The 15,263-nt window shown below is 42.6% G+C and overlaps 1 protein-coding gene across 1 annotated transcript in view; it reads right to left on the bottom strand.

Annotated features, from left to right (window-relative positions):
- Positions 1-15,263, bottom strand: part of FER (FER tyrosine kinase) — a 772,263-nt gene that overhangs the window by 602,761 nt on the left and 154,239 nt on the right. Inside the window, exons 7-8 of the mRNA XM_069226363.1 lie at positions 7,052-7,171; positions 170-292 (exon numbers count right to left, since the gene is read on the bottom strand). Coding sequence (XP_069082464.1) covers positions 170-292; positions 7,052-7,171 — 243 coding nt within the window. The remainder of the gene's footprint in view (positions 1-169; positions 293-7,051; positions 7,172-15,263) is intronic.

The following is a 15,263-nucleotide window of genomic DNA, read 5'->3' as shown; positions in this document are numbered from 1 at the left end:
ATATATATTTATTGTGGATGCACAACTTTGCACACAGCCGTTTCTTAACCACTCTACCATTATCATATATGAATTTGCCAACATCATGCAGGGATTGCTCCAGCATGAGATCACTATCCTACACCAGCTACATTAATTGTGTCTCTTGTAATTTAACAAATATGCTTACTCAGACTTCTTTTCACAGGTTTTAGAGGCTTCTTCAATTTTCTTTTCCAGCTCTGTCATTAGCTCTTCTTTGGTCAGAAGGGTTTGCTGCGTCTGAGTCAATTCTTCTGCTGCTGTTTTCAACCTGAAATAAATATTTTGACTGACTTGTTTAGACTCTGTATGTTGAAAACATATAAGAAGTACATATCTGCATGAGCGGCAATCCAGCCATCCTTTAAATATACACATACATGTTTTGGTCAAAACATTTTTGAAGCAGAATAAATCTTCAGGACAAATCTTCACATAATTACTTGCTAATCACAAAAAGTTGTCCTAATTTTCTTTCTTAAGAGTCTGTTTTTTACTCACTGAAATTTAGATTTTGGAGCCCCTGGATAAAGGGGCTGTTTGCAATTTTGACAGTTGACACGTGGTCAACTGTCAAAATCATGGACAGTAGCTCTCTTAGGGCTCTTACTTATACATTTCAGTGGAAGGAAAGAGACACAGAACAGACACTCTAACTAAAAACGTTAGCAGTATCACGTTTAAAACATTGCACTTGTAGTGTACTGGGTCCTGCTTGAACAGCTGTGACCCCTAATTGCTTTAAAAATAAGACCCACCTACCCCCATCAAACCTCTCAGAGGAGTCTTGCAATTACCACTATTATTCATTTAAGAACCTATTTGCTTTCCTCTACAAATTAAGTCCCCTAAACCTCCTGACAAATATGCAGAGCAAAATACATCTAAATCCCAATCAAAGGTCCTATGAATGCACTAAAAACAGCAAAAAAATAGGAAACATGGCACGGGCACTTCTAGACCTGGCATACTTGGCACAGTTTCCCCTGACGTTTGCCTTGTGACCTCCTGGTTTTCTGACTTACTTTTTTGCTGGCTTTAGGATTCTGTGCACTTTACCACTGCTGAAGTGCAGGCGATCTGTACTCTAAAACATGGTAACATTGGTGTATCCACAATTGGCATATTTAATTTACTTATAAGTCCCTAGTAAAGTGCACTGAAGTGCCCAGGGCCTGTAAATTAAATGCTACTACTGGACCTGCAACACTAAAGTAGCCCTTTAACCAGACCTGCCACGGCAGAGCTTGTATGTACAGCTTCACTGCCATGTCGACTTGGCATTTAAATCCCTTGCCAAGCCTCAAACTCCCTTTTTATTACACATAAGACACCCCTAAGGTAGGCCCTAGGTAGCCCATAGGCGAGGGTGTCGTGTAAGTAAAAGGCAGGGCATTTACTTTTTAGTTTTATATGTCTTGGTAGTGAAAATCTCCCAAATTCATGTTTTCACTACTGTGAGGCCTACCCCTATCATAGGATATCACTGGGGCTTCCTTAAAATATTTATTAAGTGTAATCCCTGATTGGGAGGAGGTAGAACTGTCATGTTTAGTACCTATGGAATTGTACTGATAAATCCTCTTTAATGGTAAAATTGAATTTATCATTACAATTTTTAAAATTCAACTTTTGGAAAGTTGCCATTTTTCTGCTCTTAGGTGCGTGCAGCCTGCCTCCAATAAACGTCTGGAGTGGGTGAAAGCTGGGCCTTCTGTCTTCCCTCTAGAAAGCCACACACAACAGGAGATTAGCTGTGACTTGATTGACCTTAATGGGCCATTAACTGGCTTAATGGTGGGGCAGAGATTAGCACTTTCTCACTTACACCTGAATAGGCTTGTCCGGTCTACACACAATAGGGCTTAACAGCCCTGCACTGTCACCCCAGCTACCTTGAAGCTAGGGCAGGGAGGCAGGGGATCGGTGCACTTCAAACGCATGCCTCAAGAAGCTTCTCCCACCTTCCAGAATGAGGGCACTAAAGTATAAATACTGGATCTTGGACACCATCACTTAATTACACTTCTGGACCTGTGGATACTCTGCCAGGAAGGAGGACTGCTGTGCTACTGAAATATCTGCCGCTCTGCTGGACTGATACTTTGCTAGACTCCAGCTTTGCTGTGCTGACCTATGCCTGCTGCCCTCTTGCCTGGGAGTGAGAAGGACTGGATCTGCATCTCTACAACCCAGAAAACAGAGTGACTCCAAGGGCCAACTGACTCGCCTCCTCTTTCTGAAGTCTCAGGGACCCAAAGGACTTACAACCAACCTGTACCTGGACTCTGCCATCTGTGAGACTATCCAGCCAAGTGGTACCACCCCAGTCCTGGAGCCTTGAAAGTAGCCCTAAGGTGCTCTGCCATCTGTGGCCTACCGGAACAGCCACAAAGCCCCACAAAGCAATGCCACCCAGACCGCACATCAGGATTTAAGTTACTGTGTTCAGAGGGCCTATGTGGGTGCCTCTCTCTGGCCCACGCTCTATTGCGGTCGGTCTGACCTCTTGATTTTGTCCCAGTCTGGATTGACCAGATAACCAGTTGGTGCTTTGCGCTTTTATGCACTATTTTCACCTAAATCTTTAAAACTATATATCTTAGTGTCTACTTATTGGATTTTTGCTATTTTGGTTTTGTTTTAGTTATAAAAACCACTCTCTATTTTTCTGAACTGATGAGGTGTCTTTTTGTGGTGTTTTCACTGTGTTACTTTATTAAGCGTTGCACAAATATTTTACACATTGCCTCCAAAGTTAAGTCTTGCTGCTCTGTGCCAAGCTACAAGAGGGTGAGCGCAGGTTAATTTATGGTATGTACCTGACTTACCTTGACCAGGATTGTGGTCCCTACTTGGACAGGGTGCATACCTCTGCTAACTAGAGACCCAATTTTTGACAGGCACTATATGGAGGTCACAAAAATAAAAATACCTCTCAGGAATAGCCACCTACAGAATTGGCCACAAAGTAAATGTCCTGTTTAAAGCTGAAACCTGATTGTCTCCCACCATTTCCGACTAATGAGTACATCTGAAGAATGAATTGTTCTGCCCTAAAGAATAAGACCCAAAGAAGCACAAAGAAAGGAATAGTTGTGATATATAGCGACATTTGGCACAGCAGGAAAAAATGAAGATTTTGTTTTATACTCGTGTGAAACGACTAATGTCAGACAACCCTCAAGTGAAACAAAAGAATATATGTATTTTTTGTTACACCTAATATATATAATAAATCCATGACCAAATCCCAACTTCAATTAAACACTCATGAATCAGCCTAAGATAAAACTAAACTACAAAAAGCACCAATATCTAATTTGCATTAAGAAAAATGCAAAGTATATATCATTAAAAAAAATGCTAAAATAAATAAATAAGGTAAATCATACAGAATAATTCGATAAGCAACCAACTAAAACCCTCCAAAGCAAACATACTACAGCTAATGACTTGCCATGAAAACACATTGAAGACGTCAAACCCTATCGAAATAGATTTGTCAGACTGCCTGGTTATTCTCAAAAACATAATGGTCACAGACAAAAACAATTTTAAACACAACTGATGCGATTCTAGTTTCTTAGTGAAAACGAATTGTAATGTTAAGATCATGAGTGACAATATAATAAACTTTATATAGAGAAAGAAATGAACCTGCTACAAACAAAATTCCTAAAGAGAAAGTTACTTATCTTCGGTAACACTTTTTCTCATGGATGTTGTATCTACCTGCAGATTCCTAACCCTTGAATATCTCAGTCTCCACTCTGGTTCCAGAAACTTTTCAATAGCCCTCCCACACTGGTGCCACACCTGGTACCTTGTGATATCACTTGAGCCATAAAGCACTCATGTTGGCCTGCTGATGTTAATTACCATCCATTATTTAGCATGCCTTTAAGGCAAACAGATAGTACAAACATCAATAAGATAGGTGACGTTTTCCATTATTTAAAGAGAAAAGATCAACAGGACTAATAGAATAGGCAACCATGCAACAGGTAGGTGGTCTGGTTGACGAGGAATCTGCTAGTAGATACAGTATCGACCAGAAAAAGATTTACCAATGGTCAGTAACTTGTTCATCTGAGGACTACTTCAACAAATAGATTCTCCACCTTTTGAATAGATTCCTCAAGCAGCCCCATACTCAGAGGTGGGTGCATGGCTGGTTATATGAAACAATCCTGAAGAACTGAGTATGCAAAGTGACCATCCCTTCTTACTTCAGAATCCAAACAGTACCGCTGTGAAGGGATATCTGTCACAGGCACTCCTCTCACAAGTGCTAAAATAGAAGACTCAGCTCCGGTAAAATGAGAATGAATACATTATGGAAGTTCCTCTGGTGGCATGGTGTAGAACTGGGTTGTCGATCTTGCCAATGTACTTTTCTGGTCTGCCTTGCCTTTCATCTTTTCCACATATCTCACGGAGAATTGAGCATCCAGTCTGAACTCAAGTGTCCTGTTCATGTAGAAGCTGACATCTCTCTTGGGATCAAGACAAAAAAGTATTTCCTCCTCTTTAGTTCGATGTGGGGTGGGATAAAATGTGGAAAGGGAAATAGACTGACCTAAGTGAAAAGGGGAAACTTTAGGCAGAAAGGTAGCCCAGGTTCGTAATACCAGCTTGTCAGAAAGAAAAGGCATGAAGTGAAGTTTCACGCTTAATGCTTGAAATTCACGTACCAGCCATGCTGGCGTGACAGAGGTGTAGAAATGTATCTTAAATTTAAGTAAATGTAATAAGGAATCATGCAAAGGTTCAGATTGGGACCCCATTAGGAAAGTATGAACCAAACCGAGATCCCATTGTAGAATAACAAGAGTAGGAAGGTCCTTGTTAGTTACCCCTTTCACAAATCTTAGAACAACTGACCGAGTTGATAAAGAAAAGCTGATAAGGCTAAAAATAAACAGTAGCAATAGAGCTTCCCTGCTAGGCCAGCACGAGGGCAATTTGAAGAATGCCAGGCAAGTGAGCATGAAGAGGATCTATGGATTCATATGCACACCATTTAACAAATTTGGCTCATCATACAGAAAAAAAACTGTTTTGGTAGAGTATCTTCTAGAAAATAAAATAATGTTCACCACTAGAGGGGGTTGATGTTGTGGTCAGATCCAAGGCACCAGAGACGGTATGAGGGTCTAATATAGACATCTGACCTTTGCAGTTGTGATATGGTTTTGCAGTCATGACATGGCTTGAGACCAATCGCTTCGGCTAGGACACTGAGAGAAAAAACTGTACCTAAATATATTTAGAAAAGAAAAGAACATTTGTCCATAAGAATCACACTCCCAAGGAGAGTTGAAGAGCTCTGGAACACACGCATGGCGCTGAAGTGGAGCCGGAGCACCTTACCAGTTGTGAGAGAGCTTTTAAAAAGTTTTCCGATCCAGACTGGTGTTTGGAATATTCAAAAGGTTAGGAATCTGCATGAAGTAGCCATCAGAAAATAATAGCAAAGAATACTAATATATACTAATCACAGTCCTCAGATGAACTAAATGCAAGGAAAATAAACTACACAATATAAAACGGGGTCACACTCCTTACAAAGATCTATTAAAAACTCAAAGTATCATTCGTAAAGGACATACAGAGGAAACTATGGCAACGTACTTCAAAAACTGAATCTAAGAGGCACCAAACAATGCAACAGATTTTTTTTTGCCTTTTAAACTGACAAAATACTCTGCTAACGTGATTCTACGCCGACCTTTCCACACTCCAAACACCTTGCCTTAGGAATCTCATCTATTTCCCATAGCGATGATGAACACAAAGGATCCAATCTGGAGACCAGCATGAACGTCAATTCACCGAAAGGCTAGAGGTAATAGAAGTGATATCACACCCCATTTGACCTATACATTCACTCACCCACAGATGCTTACACAATCACACATACTCTTTCCCACATAAATTTTGTCTTATTACACCAATAGTGAATAATATAGTGTTATTCACTATTAGAGTAACAATAAAATGACAAAAAAACAAAGAGATTGGAGCCCCAACCGATGTCCACATGACGTGGTGCCCCTATGTTTCTGGCACCGATTTTGCCACCTGAGTCCAGGGGACGCAAATGCAGTGCAGGAGTCGTCATGGGCAAGCTGGTGACTCCTAAATGACGTCCATGGGTACTAGTTGGCAGTTTTGGACGTTTCATAAAAACACTGTTAACATTAAATAGTCTACATTTTCAGGAAAATGTATGGCAAGTATTAACATCGTAATAAAAAAATATGTCAAGAAACCTGATGATAAAGTTGATTGTGTTACTGCAAATACCTCAGCCTACTTGAAACGAGTGCCACAGTATTCTTCACCCTGCAAGTCATCGGCCTACATTTAACATCGTCGATTTTGTACAACCCCGTTTACCAATCAGCGTTTGCATAAAACTTGACAGTAATACAAAAGTTGTCCTGTTTTTTTTTCCTGCTATCTTAATGCTACCTTCCACGCCGCAACAACTTAAGTAAAATGGATCCAATGCCGTTGTATTTTATATTCTAAGAAACAGCATACAAAACGTGAAACATAAAGCGAGTACTACTGCTTGCCTACCTGTTTCCCGATGATGGCAGTCGATTACATGATAATGGGATACCGCAAACTAGACTGGAATAGCTGTGCTATTCGCGTTCTCTGTCCCATCTTAACCGAGAAGGCACTTCACAACGCCCCCAGTGTTGGCTGGTAATTGCTGAAGGATGTTAATCAGGAAAAACACCGCCCAGTCATTACATTATATTCCTGCTGTGCTGTTACAGCACGCGAGGAAAGAAAGTGAATTTAGCTTGTAAACTTGAGCGGGTACGAACATGAAGCCTTGAGGCAATTTATACAACTGTAAAGTGTCATTTTTATATGCTACATTTTAACACCCAAGGGAAACTTTAAATCCGGCTATAAAGAAGTTTAGCACAGTTCGCAAAATGGCATAAAGAACTTGCAGTCCTCAGACGGTCATAAGGGGACAGAGCTTTGAACATGAAGTACTTACATTGCTTGCAAACTATCAGCAGTTAAATTATTCCACATGATCTCGTTCGCTTGCAGATTTTCAATTTCTTCGAGGAGAGATAAATCAAACTCGATCTCCTGTTCCTTAGTCTCTGGCGACCTATTACAAGAATGTGGAATCATTACTGCAACAGTTCGAACTGTCATACTTGCTGGAAATTCATCAAGGCGACATTACATTTCTTAGCAACGGAAACGAACAATGTAACAGACAACTGAGAAACCATCATAAGGTACCTCATTCTGAGCACCACACGTGCCTAGTAAGGACAAATGCCTGAAACCTACCCCAGCAGCACCCACTGGAGAGCGGTCCCGGTAACCAGTGGTACGTGGTATCTGCCGTTACCCCAGCCACGTACAAATCAGATTAACCGTTTAACTGGCCCTTAGTACCAAACTGAGCCCGGGTTCATCGACTAGTGCCTCACCAATTGGAAAGGATTTCTTAATCGTGAAAAAGTGCCGAATATTTCACATATATTGGAAGAATACAGTTTATACAGTCAGCCATTATTTGTTAGATATTTCTTAGGTTCTGCTAATTGTTTAATTTATAAAAACACTAACAACTGCCGTGACAGACCGTTTTATTCGTTCTTTTTCATGATTGTTCATGGGTTTCATTGTTTGATAGTGAAGAATAAACATACGTCTCGCCCTTCAGCAGAATTATACACGGGGCTTTATGAAGACTGTAGATACATTGTTATCTTGAGAATTCAACATCCAACCAAAATACACAACTAATGTGACAGAAAATACTACACACAAGTGATACCTACGGCACAGCAGTCAGTGATACTGCACACTATAAAATACATTCATCTGTGAGATTTAAGTGCGAAGAGGTGTCTGGTGTATACTAAAAATACTTTGATGACTAATACGGCATTGGGGCGTTTGTAGGACTAATACATTTAATCATAATAGGGACCTTCAAGCTGCAGATGTGTTATATTAGAAAAAAGTTACATAGAGGGGAGAATGGCCTCATAATGGGGAAAACGTATAAGGTAAAAATGAAATTGTTATAATAGAGGAGGGTTAAATGTGACGAGACAGACTCTTAATTCCTTCCAGTGGTATTAATAACACAGGACGGATGCACACACACACACACACACACACACACACACACACACACACACACACACACACACACACACACCTTATTGAATGCTTTGCCAGAGGTTTCAAATCTTGTATCCACAAAAAAGAAATCCAACTATGAATTATTTCCCATAATTCAGAGTGCTTAATACATCTGAAGGATATTATCTTCCTTAAACTAAGAAAATGAAGTAAGGTATTTCGTTTTTCTTTCGGTGCAGATAAAATAAAACTTTCACAATGTCAGTGGTGTTCAGATACCTAATCAGAGCACCAGACAAGCTCAGCCTTACAGGCCCATCCCCGATGAAAGCATCTACCAATACATTGTCCCCAGTGTGTGAAAATAAATGAAGTAAATGTAGAAACCCTTCAGCAAAAAAGGTATTGTCCTACATTGAACTTTATTTTCAAAAACGTTACACTGTCCTACACTGAACTTTTGTTTTCTTTCCTTCCAGGTGTCTTATTAAACGGTATAGTGTCAAGACGTCGAGATTGGTGTGAGACAGAGATGCGTGATGTTAGCGCTGCTCTTCAACCTAGTCAAAGACTGAGCAATGCGATGCACAAAGGAAGACAAAGCCAGAGGCATCAGATTAACCTTTTTCTGTACACTAGAGGACCATGACTATGCAGCAGAACTAGCCTTGCTCTCTCACACACAGATACCACCTTATGCAGGAAATGATGACTGGCCTCAACATGTATGCACAACAATTGGGCCATATACATGAAGAAAACAGATGTCGTGCAACCCAGCATCTCAAGCCCTTCACCAGTTGAGATGGCTGGAGAAGACCTAGCCATGCATGAAGAGTTGACCTACCTCAGCAGTACTATGAAACATGATTAAAGCGAAGGTAATGACATCCAGCGCAGACTGAAGTACTCAACCAGTAAAACCGTGGGCAGTATGGCCTGTAAAGGAGCTGGTCTTGCCAATTCCACACCAGACCATACATTTGTCCCAGTGCCTGACATAAATGGACTTTGTGAAAGGGAGGTAAGCTGAGAAAATTACATTCACCACTTCTAGCAGTAGATCAAGAACAATTTTACTGAACCCACTCATTCTCCACACATAGAGGTATAGATTGAGGAGGTTTGGGTGAAGGACCGTGGCCTGCTGCTCTGATAGAAGATCCTCTTGAAATGGGAGTGTGGTCAGACGGTAGATGATCATACCCAGATGTTCTGGGCTCCACACTTTCCTTGCCCAATCAAGAGCCACTAGGATGGCTTGGGTCTGGTCATTCCTAATGTTTTTCAGAACTCGGGACAGGAGAGGCAGGGCTTGAATGTGTATAGGACTCCAGTGTTCAATTCCAGCTGCAGTACACCTACTAGTGAATGTCTTTGGGCAAACTAAAATGACCAAAATATATGCATGTTAGTGACTGAGGCAAAAAGATCTAGCCATGGTTCTCAACACTGTCAGAAGATGCCCTGCACCACCTTGTGATGTAGACTCCATTTGTGATTCGCTAGACACTGCTGGCTGAGCTCATACACACTGGCATTTAAGGAATCCGCCAGGAGGCTCACTAACAGGGGAAGGCCCTAGGAGCCTCTGGCACAGGACCCACGATTCCACTCCACCAAGCTTGTTGCAGTACCAAATGGTGGTGGTATTGTCTAACAGAACTCATACCAGCCTCCTTTTAATGGACAGCCGTGAAGGTCGTCAGCACCAGGTAAATGGTCAGCAACTCCAGTAGAGTGACAGGGTGCAGAGCTTCTGCCAGAGGTCAGTCTCCTGATCACCCCTTCCGCAGATCTCCCCACAACCTAGGAGCAACGCATACATCACCACTTTCAGCTCTGGATGCTGAAAGCAGAGGGGCCAGCCACTGGACCAATTGCATTCAAGCAGCCACCTCTGCAGATTGTGAGCTGTCTCTTCCAAAATCTGGATAGCATTAATCAGATTTCTTTGGTGCTGGGCTCCCTTGAACTTCAAGTTCCAATGCAGAACCTGCATGTGTAACCTGGTGTAATCAACCTGGGAGGTGCGAGAGGCTAAGAGGCCAAGAAGTCTCATAACTGCTGTCACGAAAACCAACACTGAAACATCAGGATCGCAGCCTGAATGTCCTGGACTTACTGTGGCAGAAAAAAGGCATTGAATTAAACTGTCCTTAGGATAGCCAAAAAGAATGGCAGCCTCTGCAAAGGAGTCACATGTGAATTCCATTCATTGAATGCGAAAGCCCAACAATGTCAAGAGGGTCACTGTTGTCTGAAGGTGGTCTACAACTGACTGTAGCAAGTCCACCTTCAACAGTCAGTTAGAAAAAAATGAAATTTCCAAGTTCTAAAGGTGTGCTGCAACATCTGCCATCACATTTGTGAACACCAGAGGGCACTAATGAGGCCAAAGGGGAGCACTGCATACTGGAAATGCTCATGACGGCACTGAATCGTAGGCAATGCCTGTGAGACTGCAGAACAGGTACATAAAAATACAAGTAATGCAGGTCTAGTGACACCATCCAGACTCCTAGGTCCAGAGTGGCCAAGATCACTTTTACTTTGGCCTTCCGCAGGAAGGCATTCAGAGGTCAACGGTCCATTATAAGCCAGAGGTTGCGTCCTTTTGTGGCAAAAGAAAACAGCAAGAGTAACAACTCTCTTGTCTTTGAGAGTCCAGAACCTCCTGCATAGCACCTTTGACGAGCAACACTCACAACTCCTGCAGCATAATGGAGAGATGGTTCTCTGAACGCCAATCAGATGTGGAAAGAAGATGTATCAGACAAACAGAAAAGGTAGGATATGTTTCAGCCACCTGTTGGACGTGATGGACTGGTATCTTGGAAGAAAATAGTGGACACTGCCTCCCACAGGATGGGTGAGTGCTGCAAAGGGCAAACGAAAGTGACTTGCATGCTGTTGCTGCAGTGGAAGGGAACTGGGAGGACTGGTGTCACTGGTGGCCAGCAAACTGCCTGCCAGACCCCTGCCGTCAGCCTCTATAGGGCTGAAGTCACTGTTACAGTGGATGGACGATTAACTCTGTCTGTATGCCATTCCCTTGGAGTAGCCTCTGAATGTCCTAAACTGATTCAGGAACTGCTTGCCAACAATCAATTGTCACAGGGAGTGTGTCGTTCCTCTGTTGTCCTTAAAAGTTTCTATGGCAGAACCTGCTTTTTCTCCATTAAGGTTTGACCCATCAAAGGGCATATTCATGAGAAGAGGCTTGCACATTTCTAGAAAGCCTCATGCGACGCATCCATGCACGATAGTGGAGTACAACTCTAATGCTAACTGATCTCCCCAGGCAGCCCATAGCATTGAGGCCAGCACGAGTCACATTCTTGACCGTGTCCTGTACATCAATAATTGCTTCAGCTAGAGAATGGTCAAAGGTTTTCTGAGACCGCCAGAAAGATCTCGCTGACCATGTCCCAGAGGACATGCATACAAGGCTTGCTGCAGAGAACATTTGTTTTACAAATGTCTCAATCCTCTTGTTATTCTACTCGGATTAGTCGTGGGAAAAGAATTATGTTAACCTTACTGTTTGAACCTAAACCACCAGGCTCTATTAAGTAGAATATTTAGTGACAAAATCAGGTTCAGCAGGCACCAGTCTGTTAAACCTAGCCACCTGTCTATTCACTGGCAGGCAGGAACAGGGCTTTGACCAAGTGCCCATCTAAATATCAGTGATTGCCTCATAAAAGGGGAGCAAAGACTCAGACGGTGCATCCCAGGCTCAAGAATTTCTGTAAAGTATTAAGTCTTGTTCTCAGCAGAGGACAGCTGCCTGTCAAACTATTAATAAATTACACAATCTCTTCAGTCGGTGGTTCAAGTGGTAAATCCAACACTGTATCAGGGTAAAGTATTAATCCCACTAGCATCTTGTAAATTCATATAAAAACTGTCATCATCATAATGACGGGAAAAATCACCATAAGATCAGCATCCCTTACCCAACAATCATCATCGCCCTCTGGTGGTGTACTTTTTTCAGTCTGAGCCAAAAATATAAAGGCGTTTCTGTTAACACCAACGCCCTGGTAGATGCATGGTGCAGAATCAGGATGACTGGTTATGCTTTAGTAATTTCGTAGCATGACATTGGTTGACACTGGACTCATGTCGGTTCGGGGTCAGACATAAGGATCAGAATATGATCCTCTTCATGTGCCATTGACATCGGATTTGACTAAAGCAGACTGATGCAGGTCCAGGTGCCAGAGTAAGCATTTGTACCAAAGTCCGTATCAGACCCGGAACAGGTTCAAAGAAGGTGCAAGTAGGTGCCAGAAAAAGGCCTGCCAGCAGTAACCTGATTTGAGGCTCCTGTTGATTCTTTAGGGCCTAAAAGCATGCCAGAGGGACCCAGAAAAGTGCTGCAGAACTGCAGCATGAGCCTCAATTTGCTGGGGAATCACCAAAGGCCCTGCAAATTTGGGCCAGCTGGGGAAATGGCTCTGCGCTCTAAAACCCTGAGGAAGACTGACTAAAATAGTAAGACCCTTAGGCCTTCACCATGGACACAGAGTGGCAGGATGGGGTTGGGTTTCTGTTCCCTTTTTAATGTTTGCATTTAGACTTCGATTTTGACTTACCAGAGCACTTTGAACACAAGATAACCTCTCGCAAGAACGACCCCATGAGCAAGACCAAAAACACCCTCAACTGGAACAAGAGCAGGACTTGCGTGAAAGTCTAAACTTCTTATGCTCTGCAATATAAGCTTCACTTGCTAGTCACGTATCGCCTTTGGGTAAAAAACGGCGCACTTGCTGCATGACTTCAAGTCATTTCCTGAGCCCAAATACCAGAGACAAACATGGTACGGGTCCATGTATTACATATGCAATCAAAGAAAGGCTTGAAGCCTGTTGTTTTAGGAGGAAAGACTATACTACTTACACCCTGTAGGCACCTGTTCATGGCATGTAGTGCGGTAGATTCACATGCTTTGTATACTTCTGCCATCTTGTGTTGGGTCTGAATGTGTGCAAGTTGTTTTCTTTGAAGAAATCTTTCGAGGCACAAGGTAAAATGACTCCTCCTCTTGGTGATAATGCACATGGGCATTGACTCCACTGTTAGATTGTTTTCCCGTAGGTAGGTGAGAATGGAATGTTGAGTAAGTGTAAGTAATGAGATGTCCATGTGAATAAGGTAAAAAAAACTGCGATGGCCACAGGAGTTCGAGGAAAAGGGTGGGCACGTGTGCAGCTACAGCACTAGATGCCACGAACAGATGCTTACAGGGTAACATATTCCGCTCGAGGCATTTTCTGCTGTAGATACACACGCTTTGCATAGACTGTAGAGCAGTCCTGCTCGGAGGATCACTGCGGCACCCACAGGCTTACCTGTGGGTGTCGCAGTGATCTGAAAAGGGTATGTAGCAGCACCTGACCTACACTGGGTTGGTGGCATACTAGAACATCCACACAATAACATTTTGTGAAGGTGTATGGTGTAGGCCATGCAGCTCTTATGCATATGTCAGCGATTGGAATATTTCCTAGAAAAGCCATGGAAGCTCCTTTCTTTCTAACAGAGTGTGCTCTAGGAGGCGGGGTAGAGTTATTTTGGCCTTAGCATAACATGTTTAAATGAACTTAACTATCCATCTGGTTATATCTGATTTGGATATAGTCTTTCCTTTATGGGGTGGGGAAAAAACAACAAATAGCTGTTAAGTTTTCATGAAAACTTTAGTTCCATCAACGTGGGCCATAAGGGCCCTTTTAACATCGAATGTGTTAAGAGCCCTCTCCACAACTGAATCTGGTTGAGGGGAAAAACGGGCAACTTGATTGGTTAAGGTGAAAATGAGAGACAGCTTTAAGGAGCAATATGGAGTTGGTGTGGAGAATCACCCAGTCACTATGGAGTTGGAAGAAAGGTTCTTCCAAGGTTAAAACGTGAGGCATACCAAGGCTCACATGGAGGGCCCTTAAGTTGTGTAAGAACAATGTTAATGTTCCATGATGGTGCAGGTGCAACCCATGGTGGAATAACTCGAGCCCCTCCATGAAGGCTTTACTGACTAGTATTTTGAATAAAGAGATGTGTTGGCTATTGTGTAAACAGGCAGCCACTACAGAGAGATGTACTTTTATGGACATGAATGATAGGCCAGATTTTTGTAAATGAAGCAAGTAGCAGCCAATGTCTTATACATTGGCTCTGAAAAGATCAATAGGTTTTGAATGAAAATAATAGACAAACCTTTTCCATTTTGCTGCACAACACGCTCAGTTGGTAGGCTTTCGGACTTCTTTAAGAATGGTCATACACTCAGGTGGTAGACTGAGGTAACCAAACTATGACCTCAGAAGCCAGATCGCCAAGTTGAGAACTTTGGGATCTGGGTGTCTGATTTGTCCATGGTTCTGAGTGAGGTCTAGCCTGTTGGGGAGCTTCTTGTGTGGAACTACAGAGAGGTTCAGTAAGGTTGTGAACCAGGGCTGACCGGGCCAAGTGGGAGAAACTATCATCATCACGCAAGATATTTGCCTGAGCTTCCAAACCAGAAAAGAAGGAGAGGAGGAAAAGCATAGAAAAATATCCCTGACCAACTCATCCATAGTACTTTGCCCTTAGATAGTGGGTGAGAGAATCTGGAGGCAAAATGTGGGCACTTTGTGTTTTCTGCAGGTGCAAAAAGGTGTATTCGAGGAAACCCCCCATCTTTGGAAGTATGGGAGGAGGACTTGTGGGTGGAGTTCCCACTCGTCTACCTGTTGCTGCATCCTGCTGAGATCTGCAAAACTGCTGTCTATGCCTGTGAAGTATTACGCTAACAGGTGAATGCTGTGATGTACAGTCCATCTCCAAATGGTCTGTGATAGACAAGATAATTGTGGAGACCTTGTCTCCCCACCCGCTTTTGTAGACAGTGCATGGCTGTCATATTGTTTGTCCGGACTAGGACAACCTTTTGAATGAGGAAAGGTAAAAATGCGTTCAATGCTAGGTCAACAGCTTGAAGCTCTAGGTAGATGATGTGGAGAACCCAATGCTTGGCGTCTTAGAGACCATGTACTGTGAGAGCCTTCAAATGTGCACCTCATCCCATGAGAGATGCGTTCGTGGTG

Source organism: Pleurodeles waltl, chromosome 1_1 (assembly GCF_031143425.1).
Source record: "Pleurodeles waltl isolate 20211129_DDA chromosome 1_1, aPleWal1.hap1.20221129, whole genome shotgun sequence".
NCBI lineage: Eukaryota > Metazoa > Chordata > Amphibia > Caudata > Salamandridae > Pleurodeles > Pleurodeles waltl.
This window is presented reverse-complemented; position numbering and strand designations above follow the sequence as displayed.